Source organism: Cryptococcus neoformans, assembly GCF_000091045.1.
Source record: "Cryptococcus neoformans var. neoformans JEC21 chromosome 11 sequence".
In the NCBI taxonomy this organism is placed as follows: domain Eukaryota; kingdom Fungi; phylum Basidiomycota; class Tremellomycetes; order Tremellales; family Cryptococcaceae; genus Cryptococcus; species Cryptococcus deneoformans.
The window spans coordinates 281,364-307,604 of NC_006680.1; the positions used below are offsets into that span (position 1 = coordinate 281,364).

Consider the following 26,241-nt stretch of genomic DNA (forward strand, 5'->3'; position numbering starts at 1 on the left):
CGGCCCAGCCGAAAAAAAAGAACACACAAGATAAGCAAGATGATGATGCTGCTACGTCGCGTATTAATAACGGAAATACTCGGAGATGTTTATCACTTATCAACGTGGCGTTTCGGCGGCGAGGGAGAAATCAGCCTTAATCCTGCCCCTCCCTTCTTACAGCGAATGGTTATAGCTCGAATCGGTTGCATGCAAAGCCAGATCATGACATAGACTATACCAGTTTCACACCTAGATGCCAGCACCAGAAGATATTATTGAAATCACATACTTGACAATAAATTTTTTGGCAGCCGCAGCGTCATAAGTTACCAATCCTCGAGGAGCTCGATAGGCGATTCTGCACGGCTGCTACGAATGGCCAGGACGCTGTAAAGACTAATAGGCTGTCCGTCAAAGCTAGGAATAAAGGTTCCGAAGGGCGTTTTGATGGTGTTGGGTGGAGCCAAAGAGCTGGTGAGTGCCTTTGGAACCGAGACTTCATCCGCGTCAGGATTAACTTGAGTGGTCTGCGAGGAGGGCTCTTCGTTGTCTTCTTCCATAGGCTACTCCAAACCCTTAGCATCGCTCATGAAACCTTAAACGGATTGGACTCACGTCTGATGATTGATCCTTATAAAACTCGAAAAGCTCCCTTTCTACACCACCATTAGGTTTGAAGTATCCTAAAAATCGTTCGTTTATCTCAGGCAATTGAACCCATTTGTAGAATGCGCCCTTTTTTTTGCGCGAACCTGAATTCAGTCAGTTGCGTGCAGCAAATTAGTAAATTGGCCAAAGAGCTTACCAAAAGGAGCATCAATGAAGCCTGTGTCCCATCAGCCAGTTGTTATTCCGAAATACAGTATCGAGCTCACCTTCTGAGTAAAGCTGCTTGCAAATAATAGCCAAGGCATTTACCGAGCATCCTGAGCACACAGTATCAGTACCGCTGTCACCCGTCCATTCAATAGCTCACCAAGAACATCCCTCAGTGGCCCGGCCTTTCCGATACCTCCTTGCTGCCTTACAGTCAAAAGAGCACGTCTATCACTCTCTATCAGGTACGAGTGAGAGAACAGAAAAAGATAACGGCGCACCTAAAGAGTGCTAGCTTTGACATCCCCTCACGCGCCCTTTGCAGCTGCAGCTTGGTCCATTTTTGTCCCTCTATACGCTCCATCTTACAGATAAGGCAGTACCAATTATCTACTTGAGCAGCAGCCTTGAGCTCAGAGAAGCTTCATATGTTAGTCAGCAAGATTATGTATCGCAAATAAAGATAAACGTCATAACAGGCGTACCCTACACATGGGCAATGTACCCAGTTTCTGCATCCATCACACTGCATACTCCCATCTTGCTCATCGTCCGCTCCACAGAAGCAGTTAATCTTGTCCTCATTAGCCTCCACCAGATGGGTATCTGTCCGGGAAGCGGTCTTCCTTGAAGTCTTCTTCTTCAATGGGGACGTCCTGGCCGCCTCAACAGTGCGAGCAAGCATCCTTCTAGCGGGGGGAGTGGAGCGCTTGCGGGGCGTGGAATCCTTGGGCTTTTGAGGAGTACTGGTAGGCGTAGCTGAAGGCCTGGACCTAGAATTTGACTTGGACGAAGAGGCAAATTTGGGTGACTTGTCCGCTTTGGCCTTGGGAGTTTCCGATTTGTTGGGCTTCTTAAGCTTGGCGTTGGCGTTTTCCTTGTTAGCCTGGTCAGTATCTGCCGGGCTAGAGTTGTTGTTTGTCTTCTGGGCTTTCTTCGGACGTTCGGATAACTGGTTAACAGACTTGGATCGTAGGGCTCCACATTCCTGGGTCTCGTCGGTGTCATTCTCGATGGCCATAGGAGCTGACTTAGGAGCTGACTTAGAATTGGGACCGTCTTCGGATGCCGAGCTATTCTGATCAGCAAATATGGCAGATGTGGATCCTTTTGAGCGGCAGGGAGCGGTTTGAGCAGGTGCAGGGGGGATGATGGCCATGCTTCCACAATAATCAGTTTCTCCATCAGCTTTACAGCCAATATCATCAGTTACAGTTTTGAGGGTATTCGTAGGAACGTACCATCAAAATCAAAAGCCGTTTGGGATCTTCTCCTGGCTATGGACGCACGCGAAGATGCACGACGACGGGTCTGAGAAACAGGTGGCTGAGTGACTTGTGCCTGCGAAAGCTCCATGATCTCTTCCTCTAACTGCGTTCAAGTCAATTTCTCATTATAGCGAAACTAGGATTTGCATACAGTTTGATGAGCTCGCTTCTTCCCAGTCACATTTTTCTCCGCGGAAGATGCATCCGGCATTGAGAAAGGCAGGATATTACCGTCGGCAAGAAGCGTACCCAAAGGTCGCTTAAGGACATCGTAGATGTCATCAGGTTGTTCGTATGCTTTTCGGTCATAGACAGGCTGATGCCCTATGTCAGTCTTGCTTCCGCAGAAAGAGATGGGGCTCACTAAATCGGCACTCTGACGCCGCATAGTCAGCTTACAGTCGAGATTATACAGTCGATCGACTCACCCATGCAACATTTCTCTTCTCGGCAGCTTCCAACTGCTCAGCCCGCTCTTTTTCCGGGTCATCTTTCTCTCCCGAAGCTTTCCGTTCATCCGAGTCTGTACGTGCTGGAAGAAGCTGTACAATAGACTGGGTAGTCACAGAAACACTAGAAAAAGATCTCAGTGTCGGATTGCCTTCAGTGTGGAAGAAAAACTTTACCCATGCGAGCCTGTGGTAGTTTTTCCCATGGTGACATCAGTAGGCCCTGTATCTTTGTCGGACGTGCACATGAACAATGGATCCTCCGTGCAATCTCTGAATCCAGGTGCTTCGTAACTACCGAAAATCATTGCTTGAATGGATGACTCCCATGATTCAAGGTTCAACAATTGATGCTCACCCTTTTGGCGCATTCTCGTTGTAGGAGAGCTTGAAATCAACGTATCGTTGTCCTTAGGGATACACGTCAGCCTTAAAGATCCGGTCACCGGATGCGAAAGCCTACGTGGAAGATCAGTGAGCTTCTGGCAGCTCAAAATGAGAGTTTTCATCAAAGTCTATAAGCATGGTGAGCATTTCGTTTCATCAGGCAATGATATCACGTACTTTGACGGATCGTCTCACATCCTGATGGGTCCTCGGATCCCCAATTCCGGGTGTATCAGTAGATGAGTCCTCACCTGCGACCTGGTGTGTCATGTCAATGGAAGGGATGTTGGACGGTCCAGAGTAGAAAAAGTTGAAAGTGTATGACTCCACTATACTGCTCCGAGCCATCAACCTTTGGACGCCGTAGTTGGATAATAAATCATACCTACTTTTGAGGATCATCTTTGTCAAGGAAAATTATGAACATAAATGATCGAAGGTAGCCTTTGGAAACCGCATCCATGACCCCTTCTTCAACGAACTTCAGTATCTTGGCTCCTTCTGGCCTACTCGAGTATTATCAGCGTAATCCGTACAAGAGAGCACGACAAAAAAGCTAACTTACGATCCATCCCCCCTAATCCTTGGATATTTAAATCCTTTGCCGCCTCCAGGTTGCTGAGAACCATTGGGATCAGGTTGACTCATCTGATACTGTTGATCCGCACTCTTTCCGGGAAGGGGAATAGAGTCGGTCATGTAAGTGTCTGAGAAGCTGTCATCGGGTAGAAGCCGTCTAGATATAAAAGTCAGGGCTGGGCTGTATGTGAAGGCGAAAAGATATATAGACTTACCGAAGATAACAAATCGCTCCCAGACTAGCCCCCAGCGTGGTCCTCATGATCACTAAACTTTCCTGGTGCGTGATTGTGGAAAGATCCTGTTTGACAGCAGCAGACTGAAGCTCAAGGCTGTTCTTAGATTTGGGGCCCTGAGCTTGGGATATGGCCTGAGACTGAGACTGAGAAAGCGCCTGCTTGGCATTTTGAGTGGTGACTGCCTGACGAAGTGGTTGTTTTCCTTTCGTGCTAGATTTACCGGTGGCTGCGGCGGTCTTGGCGCCCTGAACAGGCTTTGGAGGTTTCTACCAGGTCATGTCCGTGTCAGTGGGTTTGGTCTTGTCCGTAATGTAAAGGACTAGAAAAAGAAGCCAACCAAAAGAAAAATCAAGTGAACAACACGCAAGGAGAGAGAGAATTGAAGAACTACTACCGATGGCCGACGGAGAACGAAGAACTGCTGACGTGGAAGATAACAGACATTACGGACTGAAAGCTCAGAACAGCTACTATACCCTAATGAGCGCATTCATGCCCTCGGAGCCTTGGATAGATGGACGATAACGGGAGAGGAAGCATCAATGGCTACCAAAACAGATGCAGGAAGGTAGAAAAAAGAAAAAGAACTCGAGGAAGAAGGATGAAAATCGACGTGAGAAGCGGCAGACGGGCTGATCTCGGCAGGAAGGAGACTCACGAAAGCTTGCTTAGAAGGCATCCCCTATGTTTTTAGTTGGCAAAGAATATAAATGTCGATATTGTGTAGCAGGATGGAAAGAAGGAACAAGGAAGAGGGGAAGCGAAGTCCAATCAGCTTTATATATCCCCCGTGTTCGCCCCATCTTCCTTCCTTACCCGCACAGACCACCTCCTTCCATCGTCTGTTTTCTCTCCAGCTATTCACCAGTGGGAACACGCAAGGGCAGAAAATCGATGCTAGTGTTCAGCTGTCGATTATGATGATGTGATCCATTATTAGTTTACATAAGCATTTGATTATGGGCGTTACGCGTTACAGGTCGTTTCTTCCTTCCCTCCTTTGCCCCAAGATCCCACTCGCCACTTGCCAACTCCCTTCCTTCCTATCTAGCTCTTCCAGGTTGGCATCATCTACCCAACATTCCAAAGCCTCCTCCGCCAGGCGGTAAATCCTTAAAATGGTTCTCCGCTCCTTGCCATACCGTCTTCAATACGTATGCCTCTGAGAGTAACAACTCGATATCGTGGTCGCCCCAGTTTTGAGTGGGAAGGCGCTGAAGGAAGATGATTATTTCCTGTAAGAAAACAAGGCCATCAGTGACGTCCGTGTACTGAGGCGGTCAAAAAAAAGCACCTGGAAATCCATCTCACGAAGGCGATCGGAGTATTTCACGAGAAGGGCTGAACAGACGTAAAGATGGAATTGAGAAAATGCGTCTGTACCTTCAGCCTAAGGGTCACGTACATAAGCAGGGCTCTACTCCATCGATAGGAAAAGGGACGATGGGATGAACTTACCAGATATGTATCCCACATCCTTATCGTACACTTTACACTTATCTCCCTCATCAACAAGCAATTCATCCATCTGAACGCAAATTGCATAAACTCGACGCCTTGTTCCTCGAAATGTGTTGCCAATGGCGTGTCAATACGCTTGATCAATTCAGACATCCGCTTGACAAGACGTTGAATACCAGGTTGTTGGGAGATGTAATTGTCCTGGATGCCGTTCAGGAGGGCGGTAAGGCACCAGAAAGAGTCGGATTCAATAGCGGAGAGGATTGATTCAGGCAGGTGAGAGATGTCGAATGATTCGGGATCAGTATCTGTGGTGTATTTTCTGGTCAGCTGTTTTATTCTTTCGAGGAAAAAGAACTGACCGATATATGCGCTGAGAAAGACTTCAAAAAACGGGGTGACGAGGTCATTTATACCCTGCACGTAGCCTGATGCAGGATGTCTAATAGCCCAGACATAGAGTATTCTCTCGAGGCTTCGCTGAGTCTTTTCGCAGCTCCATAATGGTACACCGGGTCTTGTCCTTGGGACGTCGATTTCAATTTGATGCCATATCTACTTTCGTTAGCTAAATGTCGAGAAGTGGGAGAAAAACACGACACACTTGTTGGTCAAGAGAAGAGAGCCCACGTCCAAAATACTGATCCACCAGTTGAGTATACTCTTTTCTCTTGCGATTCAATGTTGTCAGTCGAGGCTGGACTGGTAAGGGTAGGTAATTCTAGTTCCAAGTCAATACGTGTCACTCCTTGAAGCGAAAAGAATCTTACTAGGAGCAGTTGCCAAACAATAGGCCTGACCTCCATCGGCACTCCGCTCCAAGCTAACCTTCTCAATTCACCCACATCCACCCCACCTTCGTCTCCTCTCAAGACCTTGGCGAACTTTTCTCTTCTTCTCTCTGACCGCACACTACGCTGTCTGTTCATCCCGTCTTTTCGGCTTTTCATATTGGTAGCAGCAGTGGGAGTGGTGGGTGTATAGGATGGGGAAGCTGGTGCTGACGATAAAGGGTCGTTTGAGGCGAAGAATGGGAAAGAGGATGAGCGGCTTGATGCTCGGGAGATGGCAGGTGAGTCGAGCGATAAGGAATGTAACAACTCAAGAGGATCACGAAGAATGTTTTCCACATCGACTCTGACCGCTTCTTTGCCTGTCTTGATCGGTTCCTGCTCTTCTTCTATGATTTCCTCCGGCTCGACAATCTCCCACGCCCCTCCTGGCGGAAGCCTCGACCCTCCAGCATGACCATGACCATGAGAGCGAAGAGCACCGTTGATGGCTGACGTCCCCGGAGCAGGAGGTGCGACACCTTCTGTAAATGTTTTCGACTGTGGTAAAGCTGGCCTTGTAGGCGATGAATTCGGATATGTGACATGGGTGTACGAAGTGGATGCCCAGCTGGCTGCTATCCCCTCTCCATCGTCTCTACTCTTCCTGCCGCCCCCGGGCATGGACATCGGCATACCACTTGGCTCTCCGCCATCCTCCTTGTCTGAACTGCTGTCCCATGCATCCTCCCAATCCTCTGCGTCCTTCGTGACGAGGCCGAATGAAGACATGGGGGCGCCTCTAGGAATGGTTGGACGCGAGGATGGGCGGGGGAATATCGACAGGGAGGGATTGAGGGTAAGCGGATTGGCGGAATGTGGGCGTGTGGGCGGCTGGATGGGATGGGTCATAGTGCGGATGCAGCCATTTAGAGAGAAAAGAGCTGCAGAGTGTGCAAAATACTTGAAATGTGGTTGCCATCCCATGTCGCGTTGTCGCCATGTCATCACCTGTTTCCGCCGTCACTTTGCTCTTCCCCGTCCCCCTTTTAATCTTCTCGAGCGTTCATTATTTTGCCATCCCATAATACTCTTTCCCCAGAAACCATTGGACCGCTCCGGAGAGACCGTCAGCAAGCCGTTCGACACCACTGCAGTCCTCGTTAATCCCACCGTCACGTGCTTTGTGGTCGTTCCTTCCAATCTTCCGCCATATTCCGTTTCTTTAATTGTCCGCTTCCATTGCCATCGTCAGACCATGTCATACGGGAAACCGCTTCAGAAGAAACCAGTCTGATAGAATCTCTCTACTCTCAAGATGCAGGACGAACAACCCCCTCAGGGGAATGCCGGAATGAACGAAGACACACCAATGCACACACCCACGTCTCCACAGTCCAACTCTGCGAGCGGGGCCAGCCATCATCCACAATCAGCCCTCCCACTGTGTTTGCCCCGCTTCACCACATCTACCAATGCATTTGGCCTTACTTCCTCTCCATCTTCTTCATCATCGTCTCAACGATCAAATGATTATTTCGGCTCGGTGAGCGGATCTAGTATGGTGATTATACCCGGGATGGCAGCGGCAGCGGCGAGTGACAGGAAGGTCAGGAGACCAAGCATGTTGAGTTTGGCACAGAACGCGAGTTTTTTAAGTGAAGGATCAGGAGAAGGGGAAAGAACACCAATGGCATTAGTCGTAGACACAGCAGGGGAAAGGGACAAGAGGGGAGCGATGGATATGGTGGAAGATCCTTCAAGCAGCAAGGCGATAAGTCAATTCACAGGCGATGGGGGTCCCCTTCAACCTACGCCTCGTTGGCCTTCGAGTGGCTCCTTTCAGAGTAGTCTTCTCAGAAGATCGACATCAACATCTACAATACCGATGGAGACCCTCAAAACGTCTACACCCGTTCAAATTGAATCAGTTGACGAGGAGGCACGCGGAAACAGTGAGGTTGAAATGGCTACAGACTGGCTGAATAAGTCATCGAACCGAAAGGGTAAAGCTCGAGAAGGCTCCCCGTCAAATCATGACACCAAACTTCATCCCCGCCCACTCCCCTCTGCCCTCCTACAAACACTCATATCCGAATCAGCACCCCTTGAGCATGAAATCCAATCGGAAGCCCGTCTTCAGCGGCTACTCAGTTCCCACCCCGCCAAGCTGCCACTCACCCCACGAGCACCTCGCGGATCTAGGGGTCGGTTTCCTGACCAAGTCGGCGGTGACGATGATGATGATGAACTCGGTCTTTCGGCCTTCTCTGCCGCGGCCAGGCGGTGGGGTACAGGCAGACCATGGTCGAAGGAGGATTCAGACTCAGATTCAGATGATGGTCTACCTGCGGGGGAGGTGAATGCAGCTTTCGCAGCAGGGATGGACATGGATCGACCAGAGAGTAGTTCAAGTAATGCGAATACCATGGGAGGTGGATGGGGAGCAATGAGCGAATCTGGCAAATCGACACCCGGCCAGGGGGAAAGAAGACGGAGTAACAGTGGAAGCAGGAGTGGCAGTGGCAGTGCGGGCCCTGGAGCTGGAACGGGCGCAGGGTATCCGTTCCCGAATACAATGTCAACGCCTGGTATGTCAACCCCTGGTGCTGGATCTCAAGTACAGACACAAGGCCAAGGACAGCAACCAATATCTGCTATTAAAGGTAGTAGCAAATTAAGCATGAGTGGGATGGTACCTTCACCTGGGAATGGTCTTCCCAATGCCTTTGGCGGGCTGGGGATGGGGACGGGTACTCCACTGGCCAGTCCAACTGTTGAGCGAAATGAGGTATGGCACATTATTCCTTATATTCTTATATTTTTACATTGTAATCACTAACGTAATAATACTTACAGCTTGTCGGTTCTCCCAACGCTCCGATGTCGAGCCCTGGGTTGATGCAATACCGCGAGTCTTTGGGCGGAAGTGCATCCCTACGACCTAATAAACGAAAAGGTAAGGGAAACCCTCACAAGTTGTAGATTATCGCTGATTTGCACTTCTGCAGCTCAAGAAGACAGGTTCGACCCGTACAAGCGTCCGCGCGCAGCTTCTCCCTCCCTCCTCTCTTCTCCCGCTTTTCCCCTATCACCGTCGAGGCCAACTTCCATTCCCATCCCGGCATCTCCCTCGCACGCTCCGTTGTATCCTTCCGCGTTATCGACCTCCCATCCACGCTCCGTCGGCGGTGTAGGCGCGCAAACACATCCGAGTAGCTCAAGACCGAATCATCCGTACACAAGACCGATGGCTAGTCGGTCCAGAGCAGCCAGTCCGGCTTTGAGCGCTGGGAGTGGGGGTACCAGTTTGGGAAGGGAGAGGTATCTTGGGCAACACGTTCAGAATGGGAACAATGGACATGGCGGACAGGGGGCCTTGGGAGGGTTGGGTTTGCTGAGTTTGGCGAACAGAGTGAGAGAGGAGGACGAAAAAGAGGAAAGGGGGGAGAGGATGGAAGAAGACTAAGGCCGGAATAGAGTCAAACAGGGAATGTTGTATACAGTAGTATCTACCAAAATCTATAACATTGTACAAGTACAAGACAACATGCATACACCAACAGATCATGATTAGGCGGTCTGATACCACTGATTGTATGTACAGGCTGGCACGTTATATATAGTACAAGCAGATAGTACATGGTGCGAGTTGGCAAAATACAACAGATTACTTGGGCTTGTACACTGCAACAATAGTCAGTGGACAGCATGATGGCGCGAAAGACAAATAACGCACGATCTTCGTCCAGCAATGTCTCTTCATCCACGCAATCCTCCACCCATTTGGGGGTCACAATGTGTTTCCTTTTGGGCCTATCAAATAGTTCGGTTAGAGCCACAACATACATGACAGGACCAACTCACATGGCAGTCTTCCTCGTCAACTCGACGTATCTTCTCGAATCCTCATCATCCATTATAATGTGCGTGAGCTTGGGATCGGAGATGCTTCTCGCCACACGTCCACCATTCTCTATCAGCAGCTTCTCGACTTTGACGAGTCTGAGAAACTGATCAGCTCGATGCCCCCATGAGAGAATGGAGGACTAACCTTTCTTGGGTGTCGAAAGAGGGAGACGAGCTTTCCAAGCCGTTAACCGCAGCGTTCTTTGCAGTATCGATGTAAAATGCAAGGTGATAGAAAATCTTCCGCACCATCAGTATACATTCATACATCTGCCGTACACGGTGAAGAACGTACTCGATCTTCATCATAGTGCATTGCTTCTGGACTCTCTCCCATAAGTCCTTCCTGTCGATTTGATCAGCACTTTGTAGTAAAATGTCAGTCAGCAACGACCCACCTCCTTGTCATTCAACCCGCTGAGGGGAACCGCTCTGTAATCATCTCCGTTTACCCCAACATCTGATTCATGACTGTCGTTTTCTCCGTCCTCTTCATCTTCATAAATCGCCTACGAGATGAATTTCAGCAATAATCAACATATCATGCGGTTACGGCGACGTACCCGGAGCCCCCTACTTCTTTCCGAATCCGTGTCACTCTCCTCCTTCAGCGACATCTCCTCTTCAGGTTCACTATCGGAATCTCCTGGACTCGCTCGTGATCTCAAACCCCATGCTTCCTGAAGCTTCTTCTGCTCCAGCGTTCTATTCGATTCTTTCTCTTTGAGATCTTCTCTGGCCATCCTTCGGTTCTTGGATTCTCGACTTTCTTCCACGTCAATCTCATCTTTGTCCTCACCATCCATGATCTCATCTTCGACATCGGCATCACCATCTTCATCGACGAGTGCCCCGCCGGTACGATCGCGCACAAAAGAAACCTTATCGTATTGCTCAAGTGTCTTATTGTAATATCGCCCATCTTGAGCTTCTTCCGATGCGAAGACCAGGAATCTGGCAAATGATTTAGCACTTGAAGAAAAGACATGCTGCGTGTAAAGAAAGGGCTTACTCCTTTAAGAAAGGCAATGCTGTCCTCCGCGCAATACTCTCAAATACCCACTCAGGTTTGATGACATTGACTCCGTGTCTGATCTGGGCTCGTACTAAAGGGTCTATCAATGAGTCAGCACATCTACTCACACGATCCCCAATCAATTATACAATACTGACTCTTTTGATCGGGAGAGATAACAATCGCCGATAGGTCGGACAGCTGCGCTTGCGTGAAATCTGCACCATGCTTATGCACAAGTGCTTCGAGATCAGCTTTAGGGTAGTCGGATGTGCCCTTCACAATAACTTATACTCATACGTCAGTGAAAGACAAGATAACCAAGGTTTGCGCGACTAACAAAACGTCATATCGCTGAATATGCTCGTTTCCACATCTGCATCTGAAAGCTTCTGACCTCGGAAGTTGCTGATGAGGTGGTTTTTCTGCATGTCACTTCAGTTGATTTCCTTACACAGCGGAGATCTACATGGGAACTTACTTTAGACCTGATCACCTTGCGCTTCTTCCTTTTCCTGCTGCACTGTTAACCTTCTGATCCCGTCAACAGAAGACAATGGCACTCACCCAGGACCTTGACTATCGTCATACGACCTCTTGGGCCTTGAGAAGAGGTCCATGAAGTCTGTCCGTTTTATGAGTTTCCTAGTCTTATAAAAAAATCCTTGACCTACCGTCCACAGACATCTTTTCGCCAATTTGATCAGCATTAAATCTGACTTTCGGGGCCAAATAGACTTACACTAGTCCACATATCCCTCTCTTTCGACTCATCATCGAGCGCATAGTCTCGACTATTCTTGTCGTAGTAAATGTATTTACAGCGTGGAAAACGAAGAGTAAATCCTATTCCATAGCCTCCTGCGCGTATCGTTAGAACAAAACATCGAAAAGAGCCTTTGGACAGCGACCGACCTGCCGGCACGATTTCAGACGCCTTTACTTCGATGACGAAAGAGCTATACAGCTATCAGCAACTATTTACATTTTGAATTTCTGTCCAGAGTAACATACTTTTCCGGCTCGATATAAACATCCGCTAAATCTCATTTAGCTCATCATATCAGAGCGTTTGGATCAACTCACGCTTGTCATCGAGACCCACTGGCCCAAGCTTCATGAAAGGGGGTGGGTTGGACCTATCAAAAGGTCTCCAATGCTTCTTGTGTTTATTCCTGCATTGTGATAGGTGAGTAGGTGAGCACCTCATTGAACGCAAGTGCATGAGGTGACTTACAAAATCCACTCGTAGTCCGAGTAGCTCATTCCAGAACCGATTGAACAGAAAGTCTTGAAGCTGTTTCATCATCAGTCAACCCCAACTTCCTTAACAGGCAGATAGATTAATAATCGTTACCTTGGTCTTTCCACTGTACCATCGTCAAACGCCTGTTCTCTTAACCCGCAGAGTAATCTTGAAATCTTCCCTGAACGTCCTCCTTTACCCCACCATCCGCCCAACACCAAGACTTCTAAATTCTATACAAACGATATCAGTCGTTGCTTCAAATAAAAGTAGTATCTTGACATACCTCACCCATTTGGTCACTATACTCGGGCTTGACCTTGATCCAGTCATATCCTCTCGAGTTCGTCTGATAAATCACATCCGTCTTCTTAACCACTAAACCTTCGCCTCTAACAATTCATGGTTAGCTTTACTCCCGGATCATATTAAGCCGAGATCGATTGACTTACTTGGTCTCGACCACTCTTTCCAAATACTCTCTAATATCCTTTGCGTTCTTCCCTCTTTTCTCGTCTACAAATTCCAATCTCCCCTTATAGTTCTCAATATTCTTGAAGATTTTTCCAGAGCGAAGGAGACGCTTGCGTTCTGATAAACGTTTGCGGGAAAGGCAATGATCGTTCAAGAAAAGGATGTCAAACACCTTGACTAATGAAAAAGCTTAGTCAAAGAGTGATAAAGGAAAAGGTACTGAGGGCTTACAACATGGACGAGGGGCGGTTTCATCATTGAAATGGTCTTTCGAAAATCAACGACAAATCTTAAGGTTTCCAAACGGATAACTCACCAAGTGCAGCTGACTTGAGGGTCCCAAAAGCCAGGTAACGTTCCACTACAGGATCCCAAACCATCATCTCTCCGTCAAGAATGACACTAATCCATGACATGAGTACCCAATAATATCTATGATACAAGACATAGAGCTTACTTTCTGACATTGTCCTGGAACGCAGTAGCTATGTAGCGCGTCAAGCTTCCCTCTCCTGGGTGGGCGCCATATAGATACGCTGCCAGAAGTTAATTTTATCCAGTACTCAAAAATAAGTCGGAAGGAACTTACTATAGTCTTTAGCTTTCCTTGAACAGTAGAACCATTGTGCACCATTTCCTCTCATGTGTAACTGTATTCTCTCCCCGTCCAACTTTTCTTCCATGATGAACTCTTTTGGCGCTCCTATAGCCTTCGCAATATTTTCGAGCGACGCATCATTCATGCGGCCACATAATTGAGGGAGAAAGGAGTGGAATAATTCAAGATGCGTTTCCTGAATCGTCGTCAGCTCGGGATAGATGGTTTAACAAGAATGGCAAACATTTTTATTGAGCCTGAAGCCGGGATCATACAAAGTCCAACAGACACGCTTCAGGTCTGAACAAACATTATACAGATCTATCGCATCCGGATGAAACGCTGATAAGACCCCTCGTTCACGTATTGAGATATGCAGGTCTTGAGAAGATTATTGTCAGAGTGAATATAACGTGGAAAAAATACATATTTACCTTTGAGTATAATCCGGATAATCCATTCTTGTTCCTCAGCTGTACATTGCATATTGATTGCCTTGAGTATCGGCACGTAATCTTTTCTATAATCAATCATCAGTGAGCTGAGCTGAGTATACCTTGACGAACAATAAAACTCACTGCTTCATTTTTCCAACAGCCAGCTTATCTAGGAGCATGTTTACTGCTTCAACACTCAATTGCCCTTCCTCCACGGTGGATCGAGCTTTTATCTCATTGTAACAGACTTTCGCAAAGTCTCCAGTTGGATTTGGTGACTGCTAATCATCAGTTTCCACATTCGTTTACTGAGGGAACACATGAACGACTGACATTTCCTGCCGGCTGCTTCCATTTGATCAACCTCTGAGCCGCCTCGCTGTGCTTCTCTAACGACAATATATCAATGTAGCATCGAGCCAACATTGACTCTTTCAAATTATACACGGGTCTTTCCCTATCTTTCTGCAAGAAACCCTTTAGCATCACATTCCCTATGTTCTTGCCGTGACCCGAAGACTCACATCAGGTAACAACAACCTGATCAACGGATAAAGATCTGGCCCTACTTTCTCCCTCCAGTTCCCGAATATCCTCGTCAGAAGCTCGTACTTTTTGTGCGGCGCATCTGCCCGTAGTCTGTTAAGATAGCCGCAGATAATGTAGAAAGCGGGATACTGGCCGCGGTTGATACAGTCCGCTGGACGTTCGAGAGTTATCGCGGGGGCTAATGTCGGTTTCTGACCATTTATTTCTTGAGTGGGCGGAGGTGCATGATTGTATGGAGCGTGTACTGCCATTTCCAGTGGTGATATAACTTTTGAACCAGTCAGAGAAAGGTGTAAATAAATACAAAAAATGACTTCCGTCCGTCATGTCGAAGAGTGGGCCGGTTGATGTCACCTCGCCACTTCCGACGGAAACAGCCCTATTCAAATTACGTATACACAAATACAGGTCACCTCACGCAAAAAAGATGGCCCAACTTTTATCTTCCATTTCAGTTTTCGTACATACGATACGTAGCCATTTCAGTTGATGTGTAAGCGCTCAACTACATCACGTGGGGGTCCTGGATTTCGGGATTCACTTTTGGTGTCAAGAGAGAATCGTGGTTGCTGTCTCAACCGAGGAAGAAATAGGAAGCCCGATTGCTAATAGATTTGTCCGTTGCTATATACTTTCGGATGTCTGCTGCATTTTGTGTTTGGTTAGCAACATTGTTACAGCAGTCTATGCGAAAGAGGAAAATGGGACGGCTTAATGCGGAGCAAGTTTGTTGCAGAGTTCATATTATTATTGCATGAATGGTAACAACATGACATTCTTCGTTTGACTCTACGCCTACGATTCACGTTAGCATGTCATTTATTATATTAAAAGAATGACCTACCTTCTAAGACCTCTTCTTTGCGTGGTACATGTAATTGCAAACTTCACCTGCCTCTTTCCACCAGCTGCCCTCCACACCATCCCACAATCTCCAAGCGCCCTTCAAAGGGTCATAAATTATCCCTCGAGTCTCACCAACTTCATTTTCCCGGATATCACTTGCGTCATCATTTCTATGCCATGTCTTGAAACCACCCATGTCAGAGTAGACGAAACGTCGGAGTTCCTCGGGCTTGATGAATTTACGGTAGGTATGTGTTCCCGGAGTCACAAGACGGAGGATGTCTTCGGCAAGAGTGATAGTGAGGAGATGGGAGAGGGGTGTTCTAGAGATGGTTGAAAGTAAGAGATGTCCTCCAGGCTGTTTTATTCAGCATGGTTCAACTGGAATAATTCCTGGACTCACTTTAACCATCTCTCCGAGACATTTCATGAACTCTCCAGGCTCATCCACATGCTCAAGCACTTCCATGGAGCACACAACATCAAACTTTTCCCCAGCATCTCTTAAAGCTTCGGCAGTACTGAATCGGTACTCCAACTCTCCCTTTTCCATCTTCTTGGCCAAATACGGATCTTGATTGGCGTGAGTGGTCGCGATGCCGATATTACTTTCACTCGCATCAACGCTCACCACAGTGGCTCCCAATCTTGCCAGAGCCTCTGAGAGGATCCCACCTCCACATCCAACGTCCAAGCATCGAAGACCTGTCAACCAAGCACCCGTACCTCGCGCTGCTTCTCTCTGCGCATCCATATGCCGAGTCTCAAACGACCATTCCTCTTCCGGTGGAGGAGCGAGAGCGACTTTTTGCCTGATCCACTCTACCCGCACGGGATTCATGCGATGTAAAAGTGCAAATTCGCCTGTTTCTGACCACCATTGGGAGGAGAGTTTGGAGAAGTGGGAGATTTCGGAAGCGTTGATGGTGCTGAAAGTGGAGGGAGCGGTGGATGGAGATGCTGGGGATGCTGGGGATGCTGGGGATGCTGTTGTGATTGAGCGTGCTGCGATGCGTGTTGATGGGAATGCTGTTGCGGAGCGTGAGAAGTATAGTCTTCTGCAGAGTTGTTGCCTGTTCATTATGTATGGTGTATGGCGGGTAAAGTAGCAAAGAACAACGAATCAAGCTTCCGAACGCGGTGACTTACACTCCAGCTTTTCATTCGCCCTCTTTTTTACTTTTTTTTTTCTATTTTTTTTCTTCCCTTTCACTTTGCATCTTCCACTCTACGCTCCACACCATGATCGCACCCACAACCTCACAGTCGGAACTGCACCTTCTATGTGTATCCGCCGTGGTCAGAGACCTCATCTCAACCTATAATTCCTCAAGCAGCTCCGCCACCCAGCCTCCAAACGTAAACAGTCTTCGAGCAAAATACGCAAAAAAATACGGACTCAAGGCAGTCCCTCGTTTGACAGATGTCCTCGCTGCTGTCCCTGAAGAATGGAAGGACAGGCTGAGGGGATGGCTGAGAGCAAAGCCAGTCAGGACGGCGAGCGGTGTGGCAGTTGTTGCTGTCATGTGCAAACCCCATCGATGTCCTCACGTAGCCATGACCGGAAACATCTGCGTGTAAGTGTTTCTAGTGGCACTGATCTGTGATCGCTACTTATAGAATACGATAGCTACTGCCCCGGCGGTCCCGACTCTGACTTTGAATACTCAACCCAGTCATACACTGGATATGAGGTACGTACATTCTGCTACCCGCTTTGTGTGCCTCGTCTGACATTCTGAAGCCTACTTCTATGCGAGCCATCCGGGCCAGATATGACCCATATGAGCAAGCGCGTGGACGTGTGAACCAGCTCCGTGACCTTGGACACAGCGTCGACAAGGTTGAGATCATGTACGTAGCTTTTCTTTTTCTTTTTTGGTTTTCAAAAGTTTTTCCGCTCACTGGATCACAGTATCATGGGAGGAACGTTCATGTCCATGCCGGAAGACTACCGCCATAAATTCATTGCTGGACTTCACAATGCCTTGAGTGGTCACACTGGAGAGGACGTTGACGAGGCTGTCAAGTAAGTCTATTTGCCAACTCAGCAAAAAGTTCGAGTAAACTAATATACCACAGATTCTCTGAGCAAAGCAAGGTCAAATGCGTTGGTATCACTATTGAAACTCGTCCCGATTACTGCTTGAAGCCTCATCTGAGTCAGATGTTGAGGTATGGATGCACCCGTCTGGAAATCGGTGTTCAATCAGTCTATGAAGTGAGCCAACTCCATTTTTACTCACCCCCTCCCCCCTCTCCCCACCAAAAAAAAAATCCAGCTGACACCCAGTCAAGGACGTGGCACGAGACACCAACCGAGGACACACTGTCCGAGCTGTCAGTGAATCCTTCCACATGTCCAAAGACGCCGGCTACAAGATTGTCGCCCACATGATGCCTGACCTCCCCAACTGCGGTACCGAGCGAGACATTTGGCAATTCCAAGAATTCTTTGAAAACCCCGCTTTCCGCTCAGACGGTCTCAAACTGTACCCAACCTTGGTCATCCGTGGTACCGGTCTTTACGAACTGTGGAGGACTGGCAAGTACAAGAATTACCCTCCCAACGCCCTTGTCGATATCGTAGCGAGGATCATGGCGCTCGTACCCCCCTGGACGCGAGTCTACCGCGTCCAACGAGATATCCCGATGCCGCTCGTCTCTTCCGGCGTGGAGAATGGTAATTTACGTGAACTCGCACTTGCGCGTATGAAGGATTTCGGTGCCGAGTGTCGAGATGTGCGATACCGTGAGGTCGGTCTGCACGAGATTCACCACCGTGTGCGACCGCGTGATATCGAGCTTATCCGAAGAGATTACGCGGCGAATGGCGGATGGGAGACGTTCTTGTCGTATGAGGATCCTCAGTCTGATATCTTGGTCGGTCTTTTGAGGTTGAGAAAGTGTTCAGAGGAAGGGACGTTTAGGAAGGAGTTGGTTGGTATGCAAGGTGGATGCAGCCTTGTGCGAGAGCTGGTAGGTTTTTTTTATTTTTTTAATGGGGTTGAAGTATGGATACTGATCCAAGGTTGATTAGCACGTGTATGGTACTGCTGCACCCGTTCACTCTCGTGACCCCAAGAAATTCCAGCATCAAGGTATCGGTACATTGTTGATGGAAGAGGCGGAGCGTATCGCCCGTGAGGAGCACGGTAGCGGTCGGATCGCTGTAATCTCTGGTACGTATACGAGCCAAACAGCTTTGCCGAACAAGGATTTTATTGATAATCATGTACACACAGGTGTTGGAACGCGTGATTACTATCGACGGCTTGGTTACTTTCTCGATGGGCCTTATATGGTCAAGGATCTTTTGTACGATGACGAGTAGATTTGAGCTTGTGATTTTTGATTTCATGTATAAATATGGGCAGTGTATAACAAAGACCATCTGCATTGCAAGAGGAAAAAGTGAAAGAAATTATGACCAATTGTGTTTTTTTTTTTACTACTTTTCGAGGGTGTAATATATATATAAAACTTATGGAGTAACAACCGGTTCGGCCAAATACTTGCCCGTCGTCGTACTTTTCCGAATCTCCTCAAACACCCACTGATTCCCTTCCAACTCTCCATCCACCACGTCGAGCCCCAGACCGCTGATCAACGACCCTTCCGCCGCCCACGACACTTGTACGACCTGCGGTACCAAGGCTTCTTGTCCCGGTTCACTTGTGAATTTGGCAATCACCTTGCCTCCGGTGGTGCCCAACAACGAATCCATTTTCCACGTCATCCTCCTCGTCGAGGGGGACCACACGCCTCCTGCCGGTTTCGCCTGGACGTTGCTCACGCTCGGTCCACCGGGCGTAAACGCGGCTACAACGGTGGCGCTACCCAGCTGTGTGCCCGTGGTGGCGAGGGGAGACGACGGGTTCGCACTGTAATGTAAAATCATCCTCGTCTCGCCCGACTTGCATTGGAACACCGGATCAAGGATCAACGGGGCCGTAGCCAGTTCTTTGCCCGGCTGGACATGGACGACGTACTTGAACAGCAGGGGGCCCGCGGCGGACCCTCTGGCGGTGGTGGCAGCAGCGAGGACGTCCGAGTTTAGGAAATACTCTCCCGGCTTATCGGGCACTTGGGCGAGGTACGCCGGGTTGGGCGCGATTTTCTCGAGGTGCTCAAACGCGGCGAGACGGATATGGATCGGTCCACCGGGAAGGGCGGAAGGCGACGACGACGAAGCATCCTTTGCTCGAAGACTGAGGTGGATCTCGCCTGTAATGTGGATCCGCTGGACCTGCTTGTTGCGGAAGATGACATTGATCGATTCGTTGACGTGTGCGCGCAAACCGGGTTGGTCCGCGGCGGCGGCGGCGGAGAGAGGCGTTGTGGTGTGGAGGTTGATCGGCGGGGTCATCGTACCGCCGAGCCCGATGGTGGGCGAATCAAAGGGATTGTTGGAAGTGACGGATGAAAGGGAAGTTCGACGGGCGGCGATGGGTGATGGAGACGGCATGTCGTGAGGGAGGGATACACCGGTGTGGACGGTAGAGGTAGGTGAATCGACGAGTTTCTCCTCTGGTTCAGCCGATTTAGACGCCCCGTTTGCGAATCCACCTGCAGCGACGGCACCGGCACCAAAGACCGCATTGGAAGCTGCGGTCGCTTCATCCGTCGACCCTGCAAACATCGTGTTCCTCACATCCCTCCTCCCTCGCGCAATCGTAGACCGTCTAGAAGGCTGAGAAGGCGGAAGCTGCAGCGTTTTCTGCATCTTTTCCAAAGCTGCTCGACGTTCTTCTTCGCTCTCCTGGATAGGCAGAGGTGCGAGGGAGAGGTTTTTGAAAGGCTGCTGCTGCAAAGATGTGGGAGTGGAGAGGTTTTCGTCGGAAGCGTTGGGAGAAGAGTCGAATGGTTGGCTGAATGCAGGTGCGGAAGCGGGAGCCTCTTTGGTGGGGACGACCGGAGCTTGGGCTTGAGATGGAACAGTCTGACCAGCCGGCGTGGGGATAAGCTCGTTGGGGTCTTCCCAAGGGTTTCGGTGACGGTCGGAAGGAGCGACGGAGAATCCCTCTTCGTCAACTGGAGGTGCCTTTTTACCCAAAAAATAAATAAATAAATAAATCAGTAAATGTTCGGCGGTAGATAGGCAAGATGAATTTACAGTTGAAGATTCTCTCAGCTGGGGAGCTTCCTCTCCGATGGCTTCAAAATTGTCGCCTCTGGTACCGCTTCGTGTAGAAGTAGCATCACTCTCGCCCCTGTTCCTGCCTCCACCCACAGTCTTTGACCGTGCAAGCATGGATTTGAAACCGCCGGTGAAGGAAGAGCCGGGCGTACCCTGACTGACATTGGTCGAAGAACCGTTGGCGCGGGCAGCGGGAGGACGGGGCGAAAAGTCGCCGTGGGTTGCGGTGGTAGATGTAACGGCAGAAAGTCGGCGATTCGATTGGGCTACCGCGGGCCGCTTGTTGTTAGTGATTCGTCAACACAAGTAGGTTAGAAACGCACGAGTGGTGGCGGAAGTAGCGACCGAGGCGGATCGCTCTGGGACGCGAGCACCGCCGATCGCACCCAGCTTTCGCCCGACGTCCATGACTTCGTCGCTCGTCTCCCACTGGAGGAGGTGGGAAACGATGGCTTCCGCCCTCTGTCCGTCTCTGGAAGCCATGTCGCCCTTGACGGTGGCCCACCTGACGATGATCTCCTTGAGCGCACGGAGCCGCTCTTCGTCCAGTCGCTGGTACGTCGTGTACACCATGGGCGAGAGCGAGGAGAGCGCGTGGGTGATGTTGTTGATGTCGGACTGGAGGGCGTCGACCTTGCTCGACTTGGACTTGGACGACGCCTTTTCGAGCTTGGCGGAGACCTTTTCATAGTCTCTGAGCGTCTTGTCGAGGTTGGCGTCCTGGTCGCCGATGCGGCGCCATGCGACGACCTTGTTGGGGATCTCGCGGATCGGCTGCTCAAAGTCTGTCCTCAGCATGGCGGATAGGGTCGAGTGGGAGGCGGATGTCTGCAGCAGTGGTCAGTCGCACGGCGCACACGGACGGGCGGAGAGACGCACCTCTGCGAGCTCGGAGACGACGCTGTCCCACAGGCGGGCCTCGGCGCTGCCCCTTGGCCAGTCATTGCCGGCCTTGCCCGTGAGGCCGCCCTGCTCTGCTGTGCGTGCGAGCTTGTGGAGGCCGTCTGCGTAGGCCGCCTCGATGGCTGCGCGCTGCTTGTAGATGTCTGCGAGGGCGGCGAGGTGGGCTGTGGATGCGTGGAGCCGTTTCTGGAGGGCGGCGAGGAGGGGGCGGGGGGGGGTGGGGAGGAAGGCGGTGAGCCAGGCGTCGTCTGGGAGTGCGTCTGGCATGGGGGTGGAAAGAGGATAGTGGGTAATTAACGGGTGTGTTGTGTAATTATCTGGGTAATTATCCTGGTAATTATCTGGGTAGTTATCCTGTAATTACCTGAGTAATTATCCTGTAATTACCTGAGTAATAACCCCGGTAATAACCCTCGTAATAACCCCCGTAATTACCCCCTAATTACCGCCCACCCCATATACCAGCATGACGAAATACTCCTTGCCACTGTCTTCCCGCCCGCCATGAAGGTCTTTTCCATCTCCCTCCTCGCCGTCGCACAGACCGCCCCCCCCACCGCCACCCTCCTCGGCACCGCCCAGGACCTCTCCTCCTTTACCTTCTACCAGCGCAGCAGCGTCGGCGAGTTCCTCACGTTCTTCACAAAGGTCAGTCCCCCGCCGCTCCCCCCGCCCCCGCTCACCCGCTCACCCCAGACCGTCGCCGAGAGGACGCCTGCGAACCAGCCGTCGTCCGTCGAGGAGAACAACCACAAGGCCCATGTCTTTGTCACCGCCGGCCGCACCCCCGGCGGCCCTGGCCTTGCCGGTGCGTCCCCTCGCCGTCCACAGCGTCGCTGACACACCGCAGCCGTCATGATCACCGACCTCGAGTACCCGCTCCGGCCCGCATTCTCCCTCCTCACCAAGATCCTCGACGAGCACACCGCCCTCCTCGCCAGTCTCCCCAACCAGTCCGCCGCCCCCTCGTTCGGCTCCGCCTCCGCCAATGCGTTCGGCGGCAACCCCTCCCAGGCCGCTGCCGGCGGCCTGCCCCCCGCCCAGAAGGGCAAGCTCGAGGGCACCCTCGCAAACTATCTCACAAAGTACCAGGATCCCAAGCAGGCGGACACGATCATGAAGGTGCAGAAAGAGCTGGACGAGACCAAGGTCGTTTTGGTGGGTCCCTTGTGTTCCCGGGCGGGCGCACATGCTGACAGGCGGAACAGCACAAGACGATTGAGTCGGTTCTTGAACGAGGCGAAAAGCTCGACAATCTCGTGGAACGTTCAAACGCCCTCTCGGCGCAAAGCAAAATGTTCTACAAGACTGCCAAGAAGGTTTGTCCTCTTCCGTATCCTCCAAACGACCCGTCTGATACCGTTTCCAATAGCAAAACTCTTGCTGCGTGGTGATGTAACTAGAAGGATGGTATATTTCCGTAGTCGTTGGCGTTGTGATTTCATGTAGCACCGTACCCAGCGAATCAAGTCCCCCGCGACTGGAGCACCAGTCGCGTCCGCGTCAACTCTGATTTTATAGTAAAGTTTGCCATAATTCACTTGACGTCGTTGCATGCTTCTTTCCCGTCCAACATATAAACACATGTACAATGCCAGGTAAGGTCCACCGCAATCCTTGTGATCTCGCCGCGCTAACTAGATGCAAGCCGAAGTCGTGGTCATCAGCGACGATGAATCTGACCAAGAAATCCACCTCGTCGCCTGTAAACCTATCCTCTCGCACTCTCTACCCGCCCTCGCTCCTGCCAGGTAGCGCCCATTTCCCAAACCACAAACGTGCGAACAGATTGCTAACAATGATGGGTAGCGCGGCAATAGTGATCGACTCTGATTCGGAAGACGGGATCGACTCTGATTCGGAAGACGGGATCGAGACGGACGATGACGACGACGACGACGGGGAAAATCAAGATATCCTTGGGTTATTAAGTCAGATGGCGGATCATTCGGGTTTGCGCGCACCGACACGTACGCAGAGCACGAGCGTGCTCGAAACGTGTCGTGCGAGGACGGAGCGAGGTTCGAGCCGGACGTTTGCGGGTAGTATCTTATCCCAGGCAGGTCCCCCCGTTGCGGCTTGTATCGATGGCCGAGCGCTGATTTTTGGTTTCTGTTGATATTACCAAACACTCGACTCGTGGCGTCTAGGTTGATTCGCTAGACAAGACAAAGTCAAAGAAACGGGCCTCTTCAGGGGATGACAGCAGCGTACAGAAACGGTCAAAGATTGACGATACTGCATGTCTCTTTTTATATATACAAAATCTAAAATTACTGACCCATTAACTGAACCGAAACAGAACGGCTTGACAAGGGAAGAGATGGCGGCTATCAAAGCGAGTGAGAAAGAGGCGAAAGCCGCGCAAAAAGCCAAGGAAAAAGAGGCTAGACAGTTTGAACGTGATACGGCCAAAGTATGTCTCCATGCTCTTTTCCCCAAAAACCCTCTCCTTACACATATGTAGGCGGCGAAAGAAGCAGAAAGGTCGTACCAGAGAAAAGTAGCCCAGGTCAACAAGGCAAGTTTATATCTCCCACACACGACACAGATCTAATCAACGGGGATCCAGCTCCGAACGTCAAAACAAGATGCTCTCCGTGAGATCCACCTCTACCTCTCTGCCGACATGTGCCTCCCTTCATCCCCTATCGCCGGTGCCCTCCCCGAAATCCGCCACCGGATCCAAGACTGTCAATCCGCCCTCTGTTTCCTCCCCGAACCCGATTCCCCCATCCCCGGCGCGATCCGGTTCAAGCGACACCTCCAAGCGCGATGGGACCCCGGCTCAAAACGGTTCGTCCCGCTAGACGATCCGCGATGGGTATGGGAAAAGACAGTGCTGGTGCTCATCACGGCCGAAGAGTTGGTGGACAAGGTTGCAGATGGCGGGGATACGCTCGGGCAATGGGCGTCGGACGTGCGGTTGTTATTGGGTTTGGCGACGGGCGACCAGGTGGTGTTGATGATCAAGGGTCTGCAAAAGTATTATTCGAAATCGCGGTCGTTGGCCAATAAGGATTATATAAACGCCGCCCGCGCGGGTCTCGAGGGCGGGTCGGCGGCGACGGCGACGCCGATAACCTTTCGACGCCCGACAAGGGAACAAATCGAAGCCGAGATGGTGAGACTCCAAGTGGCTGAACATTTCTTCCTCGTGCATGTCGAAAAGACGGAAGACGTCGAAGACTGGGTGTACAACATTGCGGCCGATATCGCGCTGAGACCGTACAAACTGATCGCGAAATCGCACCTCAATTTCGCCCCGGCCGAAGGTTCCAGAAAAGCGTTACAGCCGACGGCGGTGCTCGAGCTGATGTTGCAGGAAGTACAGGGGATCACACCCTCCGCCGCGGCCGGGATCACGGAAAAGTATCCGACGTTTAGGCGGTTGATGGAGGCGTTTGAGATGGAAGAGCAGAGAGGGGGGATCGAGAGGGCGGAGATGATGTTGCAGTATTGTGAAGTGAGGAATTTGAAGAGCGGCCATGCGAGTGGCAGGAATTTGAACAAGGTGGGGGTTTTAAGATTTTGTGTTTTCTTATGACTCACTTTATCAACTAGGCACTGTCGAAACGGGTTTACAATGCGTTCCGTGGAACGGACAGTCTCTCTCTTGCCTGATCCAATTAATCCATTTCTTTTTAGCCTGTTTCTTTTTAATGGGATCCCTTGTTCTCTGATTTGTATTTATTTGTATCTACCAAAGATTTCTTTTTTGGTCATTTTGTATTACAAGAATGCATTGTATACACAAAGACACCCCTCGTCTAAAAAATACACTTCAACTTTTTTTTCAGTCCTTGGACTTTTTAGCCTTTTTCTTGGCTTTGGCGGGACTATCATCTTTATCCGTCTTTCGCTTCTTCTCCTTCTTGTTCTCCACAGCCACCACTTTGGACGCGGGTGCAGCTTCTCGCTCGACTTGCTCAACCTCCATCACCTCTCCTCTCAATTTCTTACTAGTCTTCTCGGGACCGGGGGTGTTGAACCCATACGTATGATTCCTGAATTTCATCAAGTGGGTAGGCTGGGCACGTTTGGCGGGGGTTGCGGAGGATGCTTGTTGGGCGGCTTCTCTGAGGAAATCGGGGATGGGTTCGGTGTCGGCGTCGGCGTCAGAAGAGGATTCCGCTGAAAAGTCGGGTGTGAGGATGAGATGGCGTGATATAGGCAGTGGAGCTTTAATCCCAAGGAAAAAAGAAAAAAGAAAAGGTCAGAACACCATTTCATTCTCGGTAAAACGGGGTGGAGAGACACAGACTCACCGACAAGGAGCTTGCCATGCTCCTTTACCCTCGGTACTAAAAGCCTCAATCCACCCATCTCCTCTCCACCTTCCTCCGCCAACTGGTCTACACCTTCTCCATCACCCATCCCTAAAGAATCCACCAACCCCTGGCCCTGTTCGCCGGCTTTGGAAGAAGAGGATGAGCCGGTGAAACCGGCGGTACGGAGGATATAAGACTGTGACTTGGTCTTCAAGTTGCCTGTCAATGGCTCGTCCTTTTTGGGTACAGGGATAGACAGCGCCGATAATCGGGACGGTTTGAGGTCACGGGGAGCACGGATAGCCCAGAGTTCGATACCGGGTCTGGAAGCGAGCGCGTCCCATTCGAACTCTGATTTGACAAATTCAGCGGTTATCCCGAGTTCGGTCATGCCGGCTGGAGGCTTGTACTTGCTGTAAAATAAAAAATGAAAAGAGCTTAGTATTGGGCAAGAAATTTCGTGACAAGGAATAGACCTACTCAAAGCTTCCAGCCGACGCGGTAGACTTTTTGGCAGTCTCCTTGCCCTTATTCCTCCTCGGTTCCACATTCTCCAGATCCTGATCGCTGTCTACACTCTCGCCGTCCGTACTGTCATCGCTGCCGGATCCAGAGTCGTCGTCAGAGGAGGCCGAGTCGACTTGTGATGCAATATCCGGCTTGACTGAAGGGGCGGCCCTTGATTTTGACTTTTTGGCAGAGCCCTTTGAGGTTGAGGCGGAGGCCATTTTCGTGTGGAGCGGTAGAGAGGGTGTAAGGACGGCAATGTCGGAAATCTGTTCCAAAAGTTTGCTTTTCCGAGAGTGCGGCGATGTCCGCCTGTTGTTGTTGTGGAGGTAGTAGGGCGAAAAGCGCGTCGCGTCAGACGGGAGTAGAGGGGAAAATGAAAGGACGGGATGTCT

The 26,241-nt window shown here is 50.4% G+C and overlaps 10 protein-coding genes across 10 annotated transcripts; 4 read left to right on the top strand and 6 right to left on the bottom strand.

Annotated features, from left to right (window-relative positions):
* Positions 1-173: 173 nt before the first annotated feature.
* CNK00900 (hypothetical protein) lies at positions 174-4,490 on the bottom strand. The gene is made up of 19 exons (XM_024658036.1): positions 4,379-4,490; positions 3,697-3,986; positions 3,468-3,638; positions 3,292-3,408; positions 3,080-3,236; positions 2,979-3,030; positions 2,874-2,925; positions 2,693-2,809; positions 2,495-2,639; positions 2,431-2,442; positions 2,218-2,382; positions 2,040-2,169; positions 1,284-1,986; positions 1,080-1,220; positions 959-1,026; positions 858-908; positions 788-808; positions 598-734; positions 174-545 (listed from the first exon to the last, which is right to left on the bottom strand). The coding sequence occupies exons 1-19, from the start codon at positions 4,397-4,399 to the stop codon at positions 309-311; spliced, it is 2,787 nt and encodes a 928-aa protein (XP_024513712.1). The 5' UTR covers positions 4,400-4,490; the 3' UTR covers positions 174-308.
* A 185-nt stretch (positions 4,491-4,675) lies between these two features.
* Positions 4,676-6,871, bottom strand: CNK00910 (tbc1 domain family protein, putative). Its single transcript, XM_567654.1, has 6 exons — positions 5,952-6,871; positions 5,786-5,902; positions 5,544-5,736; positions 5,179-5,489; positions 5,015-5,110; positions 4,676-4,955 (listed from the first exon to the last, which is right to left on the bottom strand). Exons 1-6 carry the CDS (start codon positions 6,861-6,863, stop codon positions 4,788-4,790), a joined length of 1,797 nt encoding a protein of 598 aa, XP_567654.1. The 5' UTR covers positions 6,864-6,871; the 3' UTR covers positions 4,676-4,787.
* Positions 6,872-6,991: 120 nt separating this feature from the next.
* On the top strand, positions 6,992-9,530 carry CNK00920 (hypothetical protein). The gene is made up of 3 exons (XM_567655.2): positions 6,992-8,742; positions 8,811-8,910; positions 8,963-9,530. The coding sequence occupies exons 1-3, from the start codon at positions 7,270-7,272 to the stop codon at positions 9,418-9,420; spliced, it is 2,031 nt and encodes a 676-aa protein (XP_567655.1). The 5' UTR covers positions 6,992-7,269; the 3' UTR covers positions 9,421-9,530.
* On the bottom strand, positions 9,514-14,451 carry CNK00930 (DNA ligase (ATP), putative). Its single transcript, XM_024658037.1, has 30 exons — positions 14,155-14,451; positions 13,964-14,095; positions 13,772-13,908; positions 13,628-13,713; positions 13,438-13,574; positions 13,185-13,389; positions 13,053-13,131; positions 12,912-12,997; positions 12,827-12,862; positions 12,574-12,772; positions 12,408-12,513; positions 12,233-12,354; positions 12,113-12,172; positions 11,962-12,050; positions 11,890-11,914; positions 11,791-11,834; positions 11,618-11,736; positions 11,550-11,562; positions 11,443-11,500; positions 11,357-11,390; positions 11,216-11,300; positions 11,034-11,162; positions 10,873-10,975; positions 10,424-10,814; positions 10,259-10,369; positions 10,156-10,206; positions 10,006-10,100; positions 9,819-9,956; positions 9,691-9,767; positions 9,514-9,638 (listed from the first exon to the last, which is right to left on the bottom strand). The coding sequence occupies exons 1-30, from the start codon at positions 14,428-14,430 to the stop codon at positions 9,622-9,624; spliced, it is 3,240 nt and encodes a 1,079-aa protein (XP_024513713.1). The 5' UTR covers positions 14,431-14,451; the 3' UTR covers positions 9,514-9,621.
* Positions 14,452-14,564: 113 nt separating this feature from the next.
* Positions 14,565-16,173, bottom strand: CNK00940 (hexaprenyldihydroxybenzoate methyltransferase, putative). Its single transcript, XM_567782.2, has 2 exons — positions 15,429-16,173; positions 14,565-15,383 (listed from the first exon to the last, which is right to left on the bottom strand). Exons 1-2 carry the CDS (start codon positions 16,104-16,106, stop codon positions 15,027-15,029), a joined length of 1,035 nt encoding a protein of 344 aa, XP_567782.1. The 5' UTR covers positions 16,107-16,173; the 3' UTR covers positions 14,565-15,026.
* Positions 16,174-16,218: 45 nt separating this feature from the next.
* CNK00950 (Pol II transcription elongation factor, putative) lies at positions 16,219-18,404 on the top strand. Its single transcript, XM_567783.2, has 8 exons — positions 16,219-16,602; positions 16,656-16,719; positions 16,770-16,879; positions 16,941-17,054; positions 17,108-17,246; positions 17,324-18,004; positions 18,066-18,207; positions 18,271-18,404. Exons 1-8 carry the CDS (start codon positions 16,268-16,270, stop codon positions 18,357-18,359), a joined length of 1,674 nt encoding a protein of 557 aa, XP_567783.1. The 5' UTR covers positions 16,219-16,267; the 3' UTR covers positions 18,360-18,404.
* Positions 18,405-18,411: 7 nt separating this feature from the next.
* Positions 18,412-21,261, bottom strand: CNK00960 (conserved hypothetical protein). The gene is made up of 4 exons (XM_567784.2): positions 21,045-21,261; positions 20,489-20,993; positions 20,142-20,431; positions 18,412-20,069 (listed from the first exon to the last, which is right to left on the bottom strand). Exons 2-4 carry the CDS (start codon positions 20,961-20,963, stop codon positions 18,510-18,512), a joined length of 2,325 nt encoding a protein of 774 aa, XP_567784.2. The 5' UTR covers positions 20,964-20,993; positions 21,045-21,261; the 3' UTR covers positions 18,412-18,509.
* A 278-nt stretch (positions 21,262-21,539) lies between these two features.
* Positions 21,540-22,541, top strand: CNK00970 (conserved hypothetical protein). Its single transcript, XM_567785.2, has 5 exons — positions 21,540-21,716; positions 21,765-21,876; positions 21,919-22,226; positions 22,277-22,387; positions 22,441-22,541. Exons 1-5 carry the CDS (start codon positions 21,573-21,575, stop codon positions 22,465-22,467), a joined length of 702 nt encoding a protein of 233 aa, XP_567785.1. The 5' UTR covers positions 21,540-21,572; the 3' UTR covers positions 22,468-22,541.
* Positions 22,542-22,570: 29 nt separating this feature from the next.
* CNK00980 (expressed protein) lies at positions 22,571-24,811 on the top strand. The gene is made up of 8 exons (XM_024658038.1): positions 22,571-22,666; positions 22,717-22,819; positions 22,878-23,127; positions 23,219-23,308; positions 23,371-23,484; positions 23,536-23,589; positions 23,641-24,582; positions 24,633-24,811. The coding sequence occupies exons 1-8, from the start codon at positions 22,660-22,662 to the stop codon at positions 24,690-24,692; spliced, it is 1,620 nt and encodes a 539-aa protein (XP_024513765.1). The 5' UTR covers positions 22,571-22,659; the 3' UTR covers positions 24,693-24,811.
* On the bottom strand, positions 24,783-26,203 carry CNK00990 (hypothetical protein). The gene is made up of 3 exons (XM_024658039.1): positions 25,820-26,203; positions 25,337-25,752; positions 24,783-25,250 (listed from the first exon to the last, which is right to left on the bottom strand). The coding sequence occupies exons 1-3, from the start codon at positions 26,065-26,067 to the stop codon at positions 24,865-24,867; spliced, it is 1,050 nt and encodes a 349-aa protein (XP_024513766.1). The 5' UTR covers positions 26,068-26,203; the 3' UTR covers positions 24,783-24,864.
* Between the last annotated feature and the right edge of the window lie 38 nt (positions 26,204-26,241).